At 42.5% G+C, this 16,073-nt stretch overlaps 1 protein-coding gene across 1 annotated transcript; it reads right to left on the bottom strand.

The window, feature by feature from the left end:
* Nucleotides 1-6,235: 6,235 nt before the first annotated feature.
* Nucleotides 6,236-14,219, bottom strand: ARL5A (ADP-ribosylation factor-like 5A). Its single transcript, XM_010083430.1, has 5 exons — nt 14,161-14,219; nt 11,454-11,601; nt 10,231-10,314; nt 7,405-7,556; nt 6,236-6,943 (listed from the first exon to the last, which is right to left on the bottom strand). Exons 2-5 carry the CDS (start codon nt 11,595-11,597, stop codon nt 6,895-6,897), a joined length of 429 nt encoding a protein of 142 aa, XP_010081732.1. The 5' UTR covers nt 11,598-11,601; nt 14,161-14,219; the 3' UTR covers nt 6,236-6,894.
* Nucleotides 14,220-16,073: the final 1,854 nt, after the last annotated feature.

Below are 16,073 nucleotides of genomic sequence, written 5' to 3'. Positions count from 1 at the left end.
AGAACCTTTGCCTCCCTCCCAATTGGAGCTGAGTCTTTATTTCTGTACAAAAGATGCAGACAATTTTCATGTTACCTGGCCCTGACTGTTTTCCCACATGTATAGATACACATATATATGTGGGGGGGGAAGCCTTCCAGTTCTGAAGAATCAAGGGCAAAAAGCAAGACAGAACAAATAATTTAATAACAGTAATGAAATCTGAAAACATCGACGATTCTGTAGTTTTGCATCTAATTCAACCTCATATTAAGGAACCATATTCAGAGAGAACAAACCCATGTGGACTGTGCAACCAGAGTCATGACACAACCTGTAATTTTGAAAGTGGTAATAGGATCAAAAAAGTACTATATTATGTTTTAATTAAAGAAAAAAAACACTTAAAGAGAGACTACAGCAGTCTTTAATTTCTATACAGTCAGGAAAAAAAGCCAAAGAGTAACGGCATTGTCTGTTAAAACATCCATTTACAAAAGTTTCCTACACCAGGTGTAAACGCCGCAGCCAGGGCTCATCCCAGCGGGACTGCACTACACGAGATACTCAGCTGTCGGACGCAGAAGTGAAATGGTCAGTGTCCAGCAGCAACACACATTACTTTTTTGTGCGCAGTTAAAAAGAATAAAGGTATGCGATGCTAAAACCACACAGGAATAAAAACCGCTGGAAATGCTTGTTTTGTAGGAATGTGGTGATCTATAGCCCGAGATCAGACAGCACCAAGCTAGACACAGCGGAAATCGGACACAAGGATTAGGAGCATGAAAAAGCATTTTTGCGTCATAACGGAGGGGCTGATGTGTTTTCTTATTCCTCAAAAATTAGTTAACGACATCATCTGCCTAGGCAGCACGGAACAGAAAAGTTACTCTACAGCTATTGCGCAGTTTGAAATAAAGTGGAACATCCATGAAGCAAGACTGTTCAGGAGAGAACAGAGCTAACCAGCAACGCACCTTTCGCACAGAACACAATAATTTCCTTTTCTAACCCAGCTCTGGTTTCCTCTCTTTGGCTTTTGAAGAATTTTGCTGCAATCCCAGCGCGTGCTGTGCGACTAGGCAGGAGCGGCACACCCCTGGAATTCAGCATTTTCTATCGGAAAAGCACATTTCACCATTAATTTTCATTTCCATTCTATTTAGAACCAGCCAACACGTTACCAAACTTGTTCCACATGCCAGACAATCTCCCAGCACAAACCCCATCGTCACAGGTTTGGCAGAACAGCGCTTCGCACCCCAACACCACACAGACAGCCCCAGGTCAGAAATCCCATCCTTGCCTGTTTGTTTCACCACAACACATCCACATGAAAGGTTTAACAGAAACAGTAAAATTTCTGACAAGTGCTTTCATCTGAAAATAACACATACCAGTAGTTTTTCAAGAATGAGCAGTTGTGAAGTTACCTGTAAATGTGTGTGTATGCTCGTACGCAGCTCCCCCCAACCGTTCCAGACCAAATTTGTGCTTGTTTCACCTCTTCAAGAGTTAAAAGAACTGAATAAATTCCCTTCGACTTTATGAAAATCAGATTTTAAAGGCCAGGAAAGACAGAAAGCTGTAAGGAATGTTATCATAAAATTTCAGGAAAAGTTACTTAATAAAATCATAATTGAACTTTATTATAATTAATAGCTTTATAAAAAGTTTTACCTGAATGACTTGAATAAACACGGTTAAATTTCAGACACTGCAGTGCTCCAGCCAGGAGATGCAGCCCTCGCAAGTCTCTGTATTAACTTGAAGCAATAATTTTGTACGTTCTGGAATGAAATTTTATTGCAGTATCAGTGTTAGCCACATCCTTTATGCACTTCTTTCAGAAAGAAACCCAAGTTTTTAGAAAGAGAAATACAAAATACAAGTGATCAAAAGAAATACAACCCTGGGCATAGGATTACTGCGTGTACATGTGGACTGTGCATGTGGAACAAACAGGTAATACACAATAGTGGAACTACATCATTAGTGAGCTGATGCGAGAAGTTTACTTTGCACTCAAAGGTTTAGTGTTGGAGGTCAGTATCATAGTCCCTTGTTTGGCAGTGCCTGAGGACAAGGGGCTCAGGTCCAGAAAGGCATGGACAGGCTGAGCACAGGACTGTGGCTACGGCATGAAAGGTTTTGAAAACAGGATGTCCCAAGAACAGTTGAGGACATGTTCAAAGCATCCATGAAAATGTAACAGACACAGTTTAAACCGGGTCGGTGACCATTCCTCTAGCACACACTACCACTTCTTTGATTTATCAGCCATAAAGTGCTCAGGCTTTCCAATCCCAGGTTCTTTTTTTTTTTTTTAATTTTTTTTCCTCCTTTTTTACTCTTTGACTCTCTCCCCAGGAGAATACATCTGTTCTTGGCCACCGGTTCTACCCTCTGCAGTGTTTGGTGCAGGGAGTATTTAGGCAACACTGAGCTGATGATTTACAAAGAATGATTTCTAGCCTTCCAGGCAAAGCAGCACTTACCAACTTAATTCCTATCAGTTCAGTTTTCTAAAATAGGAAAAGCTTAAAACCCCTCACCCAACTTGTGTCATTACTCCCAAGAGATCTGGCCCAGGGCGGTAGAGGAGGGTGATCCTGACACAAATGAAGGCGAGTATCTGATGTGAAGAACATTTTCAAAAAAAGTTTCTGTACAATATAAAAATTAACCAGTAAAATCCCAGTAAGGCAAGAATATAATTTCTGCTTATGATTCTAAAGCACATCGTAAAAAAGTTACAGTGGCAACCACTTAGAATTCCTCATTTCTGTACATTTAATAGATTCACCACAACAATTCAAGTCACGTTTGTATTTATAAAACATATCACAACTCTATGCAAAGACGTTTTTCTCTCTTAGTGTCACTCTTCAGGACATGACATCCTTCGTGTCCTGTAACGCTCAGTGATGCATCATTTAAAGGCTTCAACTACATTCACTGGAATTCGCTGAAAAACTATTTTTCAGACATAATTCATCCGACAGCAGCAAAATTGATGTTTTACCAGCCAATTAAAGAGGAACTACTTACATGAGGATGCTCACAAGGCCAAATATTCTTGGATTAAGTTATTTCAGTAGAGTTCCTTGAAAATAATTCCATCTGATCCAAGGACAAACGTCATGCTTCCTCCCACAAAGCCAGCTAGCTGGGGGCTGGCTGACAAATGGAAAAGTGCTTGGAATGGAGAGGGCAGAAGAAACCGCAACAAAGAAATTTATCATAAATCATGTTAAAACCGGTGTGTAGGGAGGGGAAAAACCCACTAGTTTACACATATTTAAATTATTTTATAGAAATATTTATATTTTAAGGAAAATGGAAACTGTAGCATAGGGGAAAAAAAAACCCGATCACTGAGTTAGTTTTAGGCACTTGCGCTGCAGACTGGAGAAGGTGCCCATGGGAAACGTTTAACATTCACACAAGCACATGTACACCCAGAACATACCACATAACGCACAGGAAAACAGCTGTTAGGCCTCCCTGAAAAAAAGAGAAAAAAAAAAATGAAGCTAGGTAGATCCCTGTTCACATTTTCCAAGTTCTATGTCCCACCTTTCCTCAGTTAAAACCTGCGTAATTTTCAGATCACAGAGGCAGCGTATTGTAGAGCTGATTAACCAAGTTTATTATTTGCTAAACCAAAAGAAACGTTTTAAGCATGAGATTACTGAAATGTTACTGCTGTGGTTTTTGCTAGTAAAACTCCAATAACCGTTTTTTAAGCCCCATCTCTTTTTCTCTATAACATCCTAAGAATAAAGTTCCTGAAGAACAAAGGCAAAGCAACCTCCAGCTTCAGCTGGAAGCCAAGGGACCGCAACACCCAGAGGGAGAAAACACAAAAGCCATACAAGTCCAGGTCATGACTCATGTTAAGACAATCGCTTCCCAACAATAACCCAGTGAAGCTGAAAGCAGCATGGACGCAAAGTTCACTTGCTTTTCTATGGACAGAGTTGGGAGAAAAATGCGAATTGTCCTACAGGGAAAAGAAAACAAAGCTGTAAACAAGCAGCACATACAAAAAGGGGGTTTGTATTGAAGAGTTTCTCTGCGCTTCTCCAGCTCTACTAAGTGAATTTAAAAACGTTTCTAACAGCACACAGGAGGCAAGGTGTGCAGGAAAGGATTGTCACAGCCACAGCACCGCCAGGAGAGTCAGTACTTGCGGATTCTTCTAATCTTCTCCTCTGAGCAAACACCCTTGTTCTCATGGAGAATCTCCAGGAAGACAAACTTTCCTACAACAGCTTCCAGCAACGTCTGGAGGACACCATTCTGCTTTCCCGATGCTTTGCTGCACCTAAAAGCACAATCACGCCAGCCCCGCCAGGGAAGATCGTGGAATCACCGCCTCTGTTTACAACGGGGTGACAAGGAACTTCCCAGCTACCTTAGACAACGTCCATCACCCTCAGAGACTGCAAATCCAGAGGCCACAGAAAGTGGAAGTGGCAAGGATAGGGAAAGGGGAAAAAAAGTAAACATCAAGTTTACTGATGTGTAAACATCGGATGTCTGGCTGCAACATCAGCCTCGCCTGGAAAAACCACCACACCTTCACCACATGGACGTGCTAAGTCCTACAAATTTTAACGAAGGAGCAAGCAGCAAATTTCAGCAACAAGCAGATTTTAAAATACTCTCCATGATTTTTCCTTCATTAACAGGGAACAGCTCGTCATCTTAAAAATAAACAAAAACCCAACACACACAGCCTGTGCAGACTGAGGCAAAAGTACGCAGTATTTAACAACACTAAAGCAAAATACTGTAAAGGGATGAAAGGGAAGATACATGACTCAAAACCCAAACACTTCGGTTTATAAGCAAGTCTGCTTTTTCTTTTTTAAGACTAGAAAACATACAATTCCATTTCATAGGCCAGAGCGCACAGAGCTCGTTTCTTGAAGGTACTATCAGATAAACTGAGAAAGTCTTTGCATTAAATTGTTATTTCTTCAAACAGCTCTACAGGTCGCAATACACCAGTTAAATACCAATAGCTTTGTGCATGCCCTGTAAATATATGCATGTACACATTAAAATGTTTAAAAAAGACAACATGTTCCCTAGGCAGTGAGCATCATAGAGAGATACCAAAAATATATTAAAAAGTTAAATTTTTACCTGCCTTTGTTAAATACAGACTTTTGAAATTGCCTCCCTTCTTCTCCCCACAAATTCACATGATCCCCAGTGAAGCAGGCAAGCGGGAAGGCAGGTGCGCCGACTCGATTATCCCATACCAAAGCTAAGCACCTTAAAAAGTTCCAACTAAGTTTTGGTTTTTTTTTTTAAAAAAAAAGTCTCTTCCATCAGATGCATGAGCTAAGAAAGGGAAGGGCATTTTAACCACAGTTTTATTTCATCTCACTATACTCCCCCAGCATACATTTCCAACATGAAAGCCCATGATTCAGGCTACGTACACTTGCACAATACTGACAACATTTCAAACCATCCCTCACCCCACTGAGAAGCCCGCATCCTTTAAAGTGGTAATGCTGAACAACTTCTGTACGGGCCATCCAGCTGTCTGTCTGTCCCACCAGGTGCCACAGTACGACAAGGTCATCGCATAGTGTTCTGACACTGCTCTATAACTCACCTGGGGACCATGCAAGGGAGTTAAATATTCAAGAAGTACTGCCCTGGGACTTCTGTGGGAACATGATCAAGGGGCCACTTACAGCTTTTCAAGTAGTGTCATCTGTTTTTTTTTCCCTTCCCCATCCCAGTTCCCTCCATTGCATATAGATATTTAATGCTCTCCAAGAGAAGCGTGCCTTCCTCTGAAAACCACTTAATACAGTATGACTTGTTTTGCAAGATTCCAGTGGGATTTTTAAACATACTTTTGTGCCTCCTCTTTGGTTAAGAAAAAAAAAAAAAAAGACATTTTTCCCTTTATGACAGCTAAAGGTACTTGTACTAGATGTGAATCATAAATGAACAGTACTGCAAAAAAAGAAAAGCAGTACCACAGGACGGCAGGACACGCACTTTTTGGAATCCTAATCCGATGATGACTACAATAAAAAAGAAAATCAACTCCATTTTAAACTCTTTGGCAAATTTTTACTGTTTGCCGACACTGTAATTTGAAGTTCAATCCATATGCCCCAATCCATCACGGCATCCTCCCTAACTGAAAAATCACGTGAGAAACAAGTGACAGTCCTAAGAGAGAGTTTGCTTTATAAAGGTGTGGTGAGCCAACTGTCTGACTGGCGTGACAGCCACACAGATCACACGGGAAAAGAAGTTGTGACATGTTGGCCATGTCAAATATTAGTACTGCTGTCATCGACATACTGATTCCGCTTTACACACTGGTCTGAACAGATTGCAATCAACCTAAACTTGAGGTATAAATATACACAACTATATACAGTACACATACAGGAAAATATTTTTGCATTTGTAACATCGGTAACCTTAAAAATACTGGAAAGTTGATATCTATGCCATTGATTTTTTTGCTAATTTACTGGAATAATGAAGCCGACATCTGCAACTAGAGAGGACTACAATGGAATAATAAAACTCAAAATTAAAAGCTTCTTCCTCTCACTTCATCTTCACCACGCTCAGCACTGGACTGTTCCGAGTGGCTGTATCTTGAAAAGAAGGTTGATCACAGCTTTTAGACGCATCCTCAGAGGAAAACAAACAGGAAACCAAACTGGAGCCTCCACTGCATCTTTCCTTTTGCCGAATGGTCTTAATTTATATACACGTATGTGTGTGTGCATCTATGTAGAAAATAAAGTCGAAATCGGTTCAGTATAAATACATCTAACCCATTAATTCTGCCACTGTGAAGGTACTCATGGGTACAGCTCTTCGTAAGCAACGTGTGTGCAAAGAGGTCATTAAAAATCATCTGATCTTAAGTCTTGACATCATCCATTCGAGTCCTTGGCAGAGTCTGTAAACAAAAGAGAGATTTTTTTAAGGAATACATGCTCTTCTCAGGATAAATTCAAAAATAATTCCATGGCACCAATTTGAACTCTGTAATTCCAACTGAAGGAACCATTTCCAGAAAACAATTCACTCCGAGTGCAGGATTTCCTCCACCTTACTACGCAATCTAGAGGTGAGTGACTTCACATCTCAGCACTTCATGACACGCACTGACATTATCTCTAATTATTATTGTTCTTAACAAACCAGAACAGATCTTAGGTCGTTCCCACCATGCCTGTGAGGTGAAACTGAGGCTTTGATGTGAAAGTTGATTTTCAGGTCACACTGATCCTAAGTCACTATGTTCTGAGCCCCAAAACCTTTAAGTGTAAGATTATTATTGGCGTTAAAACTAAACACCACAATAAAAATACTAAAATACTTCAAGATTCCTCTCCTACAGACAAGAACAACTCTTACCCCTCTCCAGTTAGAGCACAGCACGCCTGAATGTGCCACTGGTGATCCTTAATTGAAGTCAGTTTCAGAAACTGAGATATTTCCGCTACTGTCATACACTCTTTAACATCTTGCTTGTTAGCAAAGATCAGCAAACCTGCTTTTTTTAAGTCCTAGAGAGAAAGAAGAACAAAGACGATGATTACAAATCAGCCCTCGGAGGCAAAAGATGTGATACCAAAGCCGAGAACCTTCAGCCCCAGCAAAAAACCCTGAACTATAAACTGCTGCAGGCTGATTCACACGTAGCGTCAGAAAATCTTTTGATCCAGCAGACCAAACGTCCAATTTTTGCCTGGGATGCTCTGTAAAACCAGGTGCAATGTTTTGCAGCGCTCCGTGAAGATCAGAGGCGTGCTGTATCTCTGGACCTGCACAGCTGCAATAACGCAGCCAAGACCTCCTGTTTAACCCTGACCTTACAGGTCCCTCCCTGGATCCAAACCAGCCACCGCATCTCCTGAGCCTGCCTTTCATACACACACCTCGTTTTTAGGTATCACCACGCTGCTGAGACTGATGTTGGTACCAAATGAGTAGACCACGCAGCAGGTCTTAAATGGGGCAAGAGCGGGTTACCCCTCCAGAACTTTTCAAGCACTGGTAAAGCCTTGCCAAGCCCCACTGCTGGAAGCATGCATGTGGGCACCCAGCCTGGCACCGTGGCTCTCCAGAGCCAGAAGGACATCCTGCCTGCGTAGCAGCCCTCTGCGAGGGAAATCCCAGCCATTAACAAGCATCCAGACTGCCACCGACTGCACAAAGCAAGCTGCAAGAATATTTATTTAGAGGATTGACAGGATTTGTAGAAAATAATCACACTACATTAGAAGCAAAGGATGGCCATGGACATGAACAAGCATGTTACAATAAATGTCTTTGTAAGGGCCGTGCAATATTTAAAACATCAGTATCAATGATTTAGAGAACAGCAACTCTTTGAGCAAGCTTATTTTCTCTCAAGCCACCTGGAGTTAGACTAGTACAGGCACCTATTATCGAACATCTGTCCCTCTGAAAGTATAAAGGTCTTCCCAGGAAGCCAAGAGAACTCATTCCCTTAAACGCCTATCAGGCACACTAATTTTTACAAGCAGTAAAATTAATTCCCAAACAATCTACTGGTCCAGAAAATAGCTGGAAATGACCTGGGCAACTCAAGCCTTAACAAAAATTCAATTGAACTGGTTATCAGAAATAAAAGATTCTCAGGGACTGCAAGGAAAAGCTAGTCTAAATAAATATTTGCCTTTCATTTCAGCTTATATGTATTGTTCTCTTCAAACATCAGAGCATCTGGAGAGTTAGCAGCGTACACTGGAGACATCCTGTGTAAAACAATGGGCACACTGACTGTTAGTGGGATGGGTGCTGTCAGAGCACAGCAATAGTCTCCCAACACGAAACAAGGGCATTCACGCTGCTCAGAATTCCGGACTTCCCTCATTTCAAATTCAGTTTGTTAACAACTTCTGCACCTTCCTCTTACAGATTACGAAACAGAAGATGCAGATTTTGTTTAGTGATTGCAACAGACTGAGGAGTACATCTCTGAAATTCTAATTACGAGAGCAGCAGACCCAATGGTAACAGTCTCCCCGTGCCACATTTAACACCCCACCACAACCAAGAATGCCATACCTGTTAGAATTTATTAAACACAATTTAAATTTAAATACCAAAAATTAGAAATCCAAGACACTAGGCAAAGCACTTGTTTTTTTTCCTCAAACGCTTCAGATTACCAGGATCACTCAAAGGAAACACACAAGCAGTCTTTGCCCTTCCTGCAGCCATCCACTAGACAGCAGGTACAGGTTAAATATAGATGTCATATTCTAGGATATAATGCCATGAATTTTATGCATATCTTTGTATTGTGACACTTAAACTCGGAAGCTCAGTGTCCTCAGTGTCATTTCACACAGACTGATCCAGTTTGCATCAAGCTTTGAGTCCTAGCAGCAGTCAAGCTTATGTAAAGACATCTTCAGCGGAAATGGGGGCTCTGTCCCCACTGCCCCACACAGGGAGGGTAAAGGCTTGGGGACATTCGGGTCAGGCCGTAGGTACTCCCTGGCTTATGCAGCACTCCTGCATTTCCAAACCAGACCCAGGTAGCTCAGCTTTAGACCTGACACGGGGCTCAACTTTAAAAGGGTCTTTACAAGTTAGCAAATGATGCTCTGGTTCTGTAATTCCGAGCACACGTGGAATCACGGCTACTGTAGCCACAGGCAGCCTGTTTCTTCAGTTTTCTAGCTGGTTGCTATAAGACAAATTAACAAGGCTGTATCTGTTTCGCTGTGAAAGCAGAAAACATCAAGCAACCATGAAGCTGTCAAAAACAGTAATTAAATTGTTGGAGGAAACAATGTTTATTTAAAAAGATCTCTATTAAAAGGGATTGCAGTATAAAAACCACTAAAGTGATTTATAGGTCCCAACTTCTGTTTCCCTGGAGCACTCAGAAGTTGAAAAGCTACTTTTGTGGGAGTTCTCTTCAGCAATTTGGTATTAATTTACAGCTTTTTTGGGAGCTTCATAAAAGCCAGAGCCTCTAGCAGGAACAAGAGAGCTCTGCCACAGTCCTGCCTGCAGCTGGGAGAACATGCTGAAGTTTGCCTTGGGCTTCACCGGAGAGGCCTCTCTCCATCCTGCTCTGTCTCCAGCTAGCAGGCATGAGAACTCTCACAAACAGCATGCAAATCAGCTTCCCTTAACATGCATCATCCAGACTTTAGCCACAGTAAATATTAAAACAAAGACGACATAGGGTCTACTCACCTCATGTGCCAACATTTTATAAAGTTCTTCTTTAGTCACCGAAATTCTCTCTCGGTCTGTGCTGTCCACAACAACTATCACAAACTTCAAAAAGTGAAAAGTTATCAGTCAGAGAACAAACGCTACCCTTTTGGCCACACACTTGTCGCAGAACACATTACTGTTCCCACCACATTCCCCAGACAGTCAGTGGGATTCTCGGGTATCATCCTATTCCAGGTAAACCTCTCCCCGCCAGAGTGCAACTACCCGCAGCACCGGTATGGTTTCCAGCTTATGCTGTTGTTTGTACACAAAAGCAGCTCTGACACATCTCTTGGCTTTCCATTTTCCAATTTAAAGTGAAAAATTTATATTGTTTCTCTGTAATCCCACATCTGGTTTTGTTCTTTGCTTAGCATAACTGAGATGTAACAACACAGATCCCCCAGATAATTTCTTGTAGCCTTAAAAAGGTAAACTGTAACAGCTTTCTCCCTCTACTTCAAATGCTAACATGCAAAGAGATATTTGCAAGGGATTTAAAAAACCCCACAAGCTCCATACTTCAAGAGCAGACATGCAGACACACGTCATAGCTTCTTATAGGGAAGCACAGGAGAACAAAGTTAATTATTATCAAAAAAATAACTTTTTTTTAAAACCACACATGGTAACACATAGAAAACCTTGACTTAAATCATTATTTTAATCAAGTCAGTATACGCGCTGCGACTTAATTGCTAAAGATAATTTATTAAAGATATTACTATTAAAAATTATTAGAGATAATTTTAATTCTTAAAATTCTTGGGGGTGCTTAAGTAAATTGATCAGGGAAGCTTGCAAGGCTGAGCTTCCACAGGAAAGCTTCTCGGCTTTCAGTCTGAGTCCTGAGGGGTTACACAGGTTTTAGAGTACCTGCTACAGAGAGCAGTCATGGTGTAAACACAGGGATCTGCAACGCCAAGACAAACTGGGCACTTGCCCTAAGCCCACAGATACCCACAGAGTCCTTACAAACAAGTTGCTTTGAATTGCAACTCCACATTATGCATCTTACATAAGAAATATGAGCCACACAGCAGCTTGCTAAGGAGGAGACTGCAAAAATCAGAACAGGAGTACCCTGAAGCAGCCACAGTAACACAGCCCTCTGGATGCACGTCTGGATCTCGGGTACGTCGTGTTCCCCCCACCAGCAAGGGTCACACCGAGCCTTCCAGCACGGCGCACGTTCTCACCTCGGTGTTTGTGTAGTAGGTGTTCCACGAGGACCGGAGAGACTCCTGCCCTCCGATATCCCACATGAGGAAGCGCGTGTTGTTCACCACGATCTCCTCCACGTTACTGCCGATGGTGGGCGAGGTGTGCACCACTTCGTTCATGGAGCTGCAGAGGGGAGAGAGCCACGCCGTGAGAAACTGCACAAACAGGCAAGTTACCTGCATTACTCCAAACTGACCTACTTCCAGAAAAACTAAAGTTGATGGGTATTCTGAGGTAGAAAGCTTAGTCAGGGAATTTTAGCAAATGCTCCTTATGCGTCAAATAGAGACAAGGTTTGATGGTGGAGGGCAAATAAAAATAAAACCAAGAATAAATAAAAATAGCAATAAAAAAAGGATCAGTGAACTATATAATAATCGAATTATAAAGCTGAGAGAGCATTCATGAACAAAACTGTATTATAATTAATCAAATCATGAAGCTGAGAGAACATTTGCTTCAGAAGCTGTTTTCAGCAGCCAGCTTTTCTTTTTTCCAGACCGATTTTGGCATGCATGGGAGAGAGCAGTTGTTTTTCTTCAAGAATGTGGTTAAGCCACAAGATTTCCAAGGTTGCAGACAAACAAGAGCTCATCATCCAGCTCCACCAGCCACACTACAGCTCACGCTCCTTCCAGTACGGACCACTAACAGCAACAGCAATTTGAGACTTGTAACAGTGCTGGAATATTTCCTGAAGATACAGAGAACCGAGGAGATAAAGGGATGGTTGGGTGTTTGAAAAGGAGTCCCCATTACCCCGTGTCTCAGCAGCACACAACGAGAAACCTTCTCACCACACACACTTGCAGGTAACTATATAAGGGGGAGAGAAGGATTAGAAGAAAGAACCATAAAAACAAATTAAGGATAATAATAAGAAGATGCCTATGGCTGATTTCATATTTAAAAAACACATTTTAGCAGAGTTCTTTTAATGCTTGGGAGAGACCTATCACAAATGCCCTGTCCTTGGCTGACCCCGCAGCCTTTCACATCGGAGCTGCTGCATCGCGCCGTTTGCAATACGATAGGTGCCTTTTTCCCTCCTCCCCACTGACACCAGGTGAGCACAAAGCTGGATGGCATTTCCAGACACCTAAGCACAAAATCCTGCTGCTGCCTGAGGGGAGGGAGAAGAAAAACAGGAAGACGTGAAGTGTCTGTGGAACTGCCACGATCTGTTAGAAGATCAAAGTAATGGCCAACGCACTAATCAACACGCTCCTCCGAGACGTCTCTGCCCTTCGCTTTTGAAAAGAGTTAAATGTATCCATTCATGCTCAGAACACTCATCTACCATGGGCAAATGGTAAGAGAAAAAACGGGATATGCACAGATGGAGGCAGGGTTTAAAGAGGAGTCGAGCAGGAGGAACAGGACAGTACCAGCACGGAGCTCTGGCAAAGCAGGGAAGAGGAATACGCAAAGAGAGAAGGGGAAGTCCTGCGGTAGAAAGAAAAAGGAGGCGTATAGAGATCCACTGCACAAAAGGGAAAAGAAAACACTGAGACTGCAGAAATAAGAAGATGAGAGGAATCATGAGATGTTTGGGGAGGAAGTGGAAAGACACGGACAGCATTAAAATGCACCAAGGACAGCCCTCAGCTGCAGCAGTTACTAGTCTGAAAAATATTCTTCATTCTATTTATGCTTTTAAAAATCTCTCACTCCAAATCGAAATAACAACTACCACCCTCACCTTTTCACTTTCTCTGCAGCATGTGCTAGGGCATAAGTGGCTGGAAACACTGCATGAGTTTCACATTTCAGAAAGGCAAAAGCTGACAATAATTTGACAAAACTCAAGCATTTTAAGAAAGCGTATTTTACGTGTAGGATTGGACCAGTTTGGCCGTATCACTTAACAGGAACTATTTCTGACTCAGGAATATTTCCTAACGCCAGACTACTTCACATGAGAAATTGCACATCTGTTTCCATCAGAAACAGACCTTGAGTTGCCTGTCCCACCTAGGAGCTTCGAGTCTGTGGCCACATTTGTACCCTTTTATCAAAACGCAGTCACGGACCAGAGATACGAAGCTCTTGCAAGTTTTATGTAAACCAGTAGCAAGGTTAACACAAGACAAACATGAGTCAATGCCAGAAGCTGCACGACAGCTACAAAAGCTGGCGGCTCAAACAAAGCCCTGGCCAGCACCACTGTGGCTGGGTTCAGCCAGCGCTCAGCCTTCCTCCTTCATCCCGTGCTACAAACGACATGAAAGTACATCTTGGGATGCAGGACACAGCTCACAGCTGGGAGAGGTCAGGCTTCACTGCTTTGCTACTCACAGAACAATTTGTTTAGTACTTACGCGCTGCGGCGCGGATCAGTTTAGCAGTGGTGTTCTGCGGCTAACCCTCAATATAATCACACCTTATGGAGCTGGTAAACAGACTACGCGATGACACCAGAAGCAGTTGTGATTAAGTGGTAATAACTATGTAATCTGATAAGTAAAATCCCTCAACAAAACCTTATTCCTACACCAGGCAAAATACAGACCTTTCCAGGCTCTAAACACACGCTTTGACCCACTGCCACCCATACTGTTCAGTGGTCTTCAGCATAAAGTTCTCAAAGTACAAACTAACGCGGGAAGCATCAATAAGCTGGAGCGAGATATACAATGCACACTTAAAAAATGTGAAACGTCTTCTACCATTCATACTTACAACTGATAAAGAATCGTCGTTTTTCCGGCATTATCCAGACCCACAATGATTACTTTGTGTTCTGAAATAAAAATACCACCGGTAAATCACACAGTTTACTTTGCTATCAGGATAATAACGGTGTTATGAAACAAGGCTGGTAGTTGCGTTTTTGACCAATTTCCCAAACAAACACTGCCAAACTGCAGGCGTCACCTTCCGTGGGCCATACCAAAAAGTGCGTTTGTCTGTGGGGGTGTACAAACCCCTGGACTGTTCAGAGTAGGTGACTGTCAATTTTTCCCCATCTGCACATCTACAGGAACAACTTCTGAGAGACTACAGGTGGATTTTTTCCTTCTCTTAACTGCTAGAGCAGCCTCACACTGGAATCTTTTCCCAAGAGTCTATACATTTTTGCGGATTGTAACAGAGTGCACTCTTTATTCCCCCCAACTAGGGCCATTCTCCAGAACACATGCTTACACGCGTTAAATGTTCATTTCCAAAGCCGTGCTTTTATTAAGGCCTGCAACATCTTTATCTTTTTGCAAATTGTTAAAAGCCACAACAGCAGTTTGCACTGTAAGCAGGGTGATCCACCTGTCCCCCTCAGTGTCCTCTTTTCCCCTCAGCAGGTCTGGTACCTGGAGACCAGAGTTGCCTATGAATATTTCACTGTACGCACTCACCCAGTTTGGTTTTAGATGAACCACTGAGCACTACACAAAACTACTATGACACACACACAGACACATTTTGGAGTTCAACGCCAGAACCAATTATTGTTTCTATTTAGCATCTTCTTCCCTATACATCACAAAATTGAATCTGAATTCTACAGCTGATGTTGTCAAGCTCATTCAAGTTTATTGTTTCCAGGAGGAGGGAGCGCTGCCTGCTCTCTGCTACATTACACTACTATTACTTGCACAAATAACCTTGGCTTCAATGGAACTGTTCATACAAGTAAAAGCTTTGTGAGAGGGGGCTTTCTTCCCCCCCTCCCCAGTGGCCCATAAGGGCAACAAAAAGCCACTATAAGCCTGCCCGAGCTTCAGACGAGCAGAGATCAATTCCTTCTGTCAAGCAAAGTACACTTGCACTGATTTATTGCAGAGGAGAGAGGGAGGGGATCGGGGTCAGGTAAGGGGGGGTTTCTTGGTTTTGGATTTTATCAATATTGTGTGGTTTTGCAGAGTTGTCTGATATACCATCAAACAGAAATTCCAGTTTTAATAACTTTGCATAACTGCACAATATTGTAAAGACATCCGCTTACCTGACCCCACATAGCTAGGAACTTTGGTTTCTGGTGGGATGTTGCCAGCATAGTGGATGTTAGGAAATCAGCTGGAACAGGAGATCTGAGGTGGGGCTGGATGCTACAAAACAAAAATATTTTGTTGGATTTGCACTAAGGGACAGAATCGGGACATTCAGAATTAAAGTGCGCGCACAATTAAATTTAAAAGACCTTATAAGCAAGGATAGGAGTGTCAGCGTGTGCTTTATAGCTACAGCTCTCATTAAGGCCTTACTGTAAGGAGACAGGTGTTATAAATCCATCGTTACTTATAAGATTTACTCCATAATGAGCATTTTTGCCAGGTACAGAGGTTTATCGCTCCATAAAGCCTACTCAGCAGATGACAAACCGAAACTACACGCCACAACACAACCCCAGCCGTACACCTCCTGCACACGTTAATAATTCCACATCCACCTTTCAGGAAATGAGCTTCCCAGTGATTCACAGCAGGAAAAAAAACGAGGAGAGACCCCCTCAACTTTTCTAGCCGCAGCCTGTCCTCCGGGGCCACCCCCCAACACCTCCTCAGGGCTGAGGGAGCGCTCCCCCCTCACCCTTTACCCCCGGGGGGACAAAACTCTGTCAGTTCACAGGGGAAGGGACCCAGCCCGGTCCCCCCGAC

This window comes from Pterocles gutturalis, unplaced genomic scaffold (assembly GCF_000699245.1).
Source record: "Pterocles gutturalis isolate BGI_N339 unplaced genomic scaffold, ASM69924v1 scaffold42935, whole genome shotgun sequence".
Classification (NCBI taxonomy): domain Eukaryota; kingdom Metazoa; phylum Chordata; class Aves; order Pterocliformes; family Pteroclidae; genus Pterocles; species Pterocles gutturalis.
Note: the sequence above shows the minus strand (reverse complement) of the source record. Positions and strands in the feature narration are given on the sequence as shown.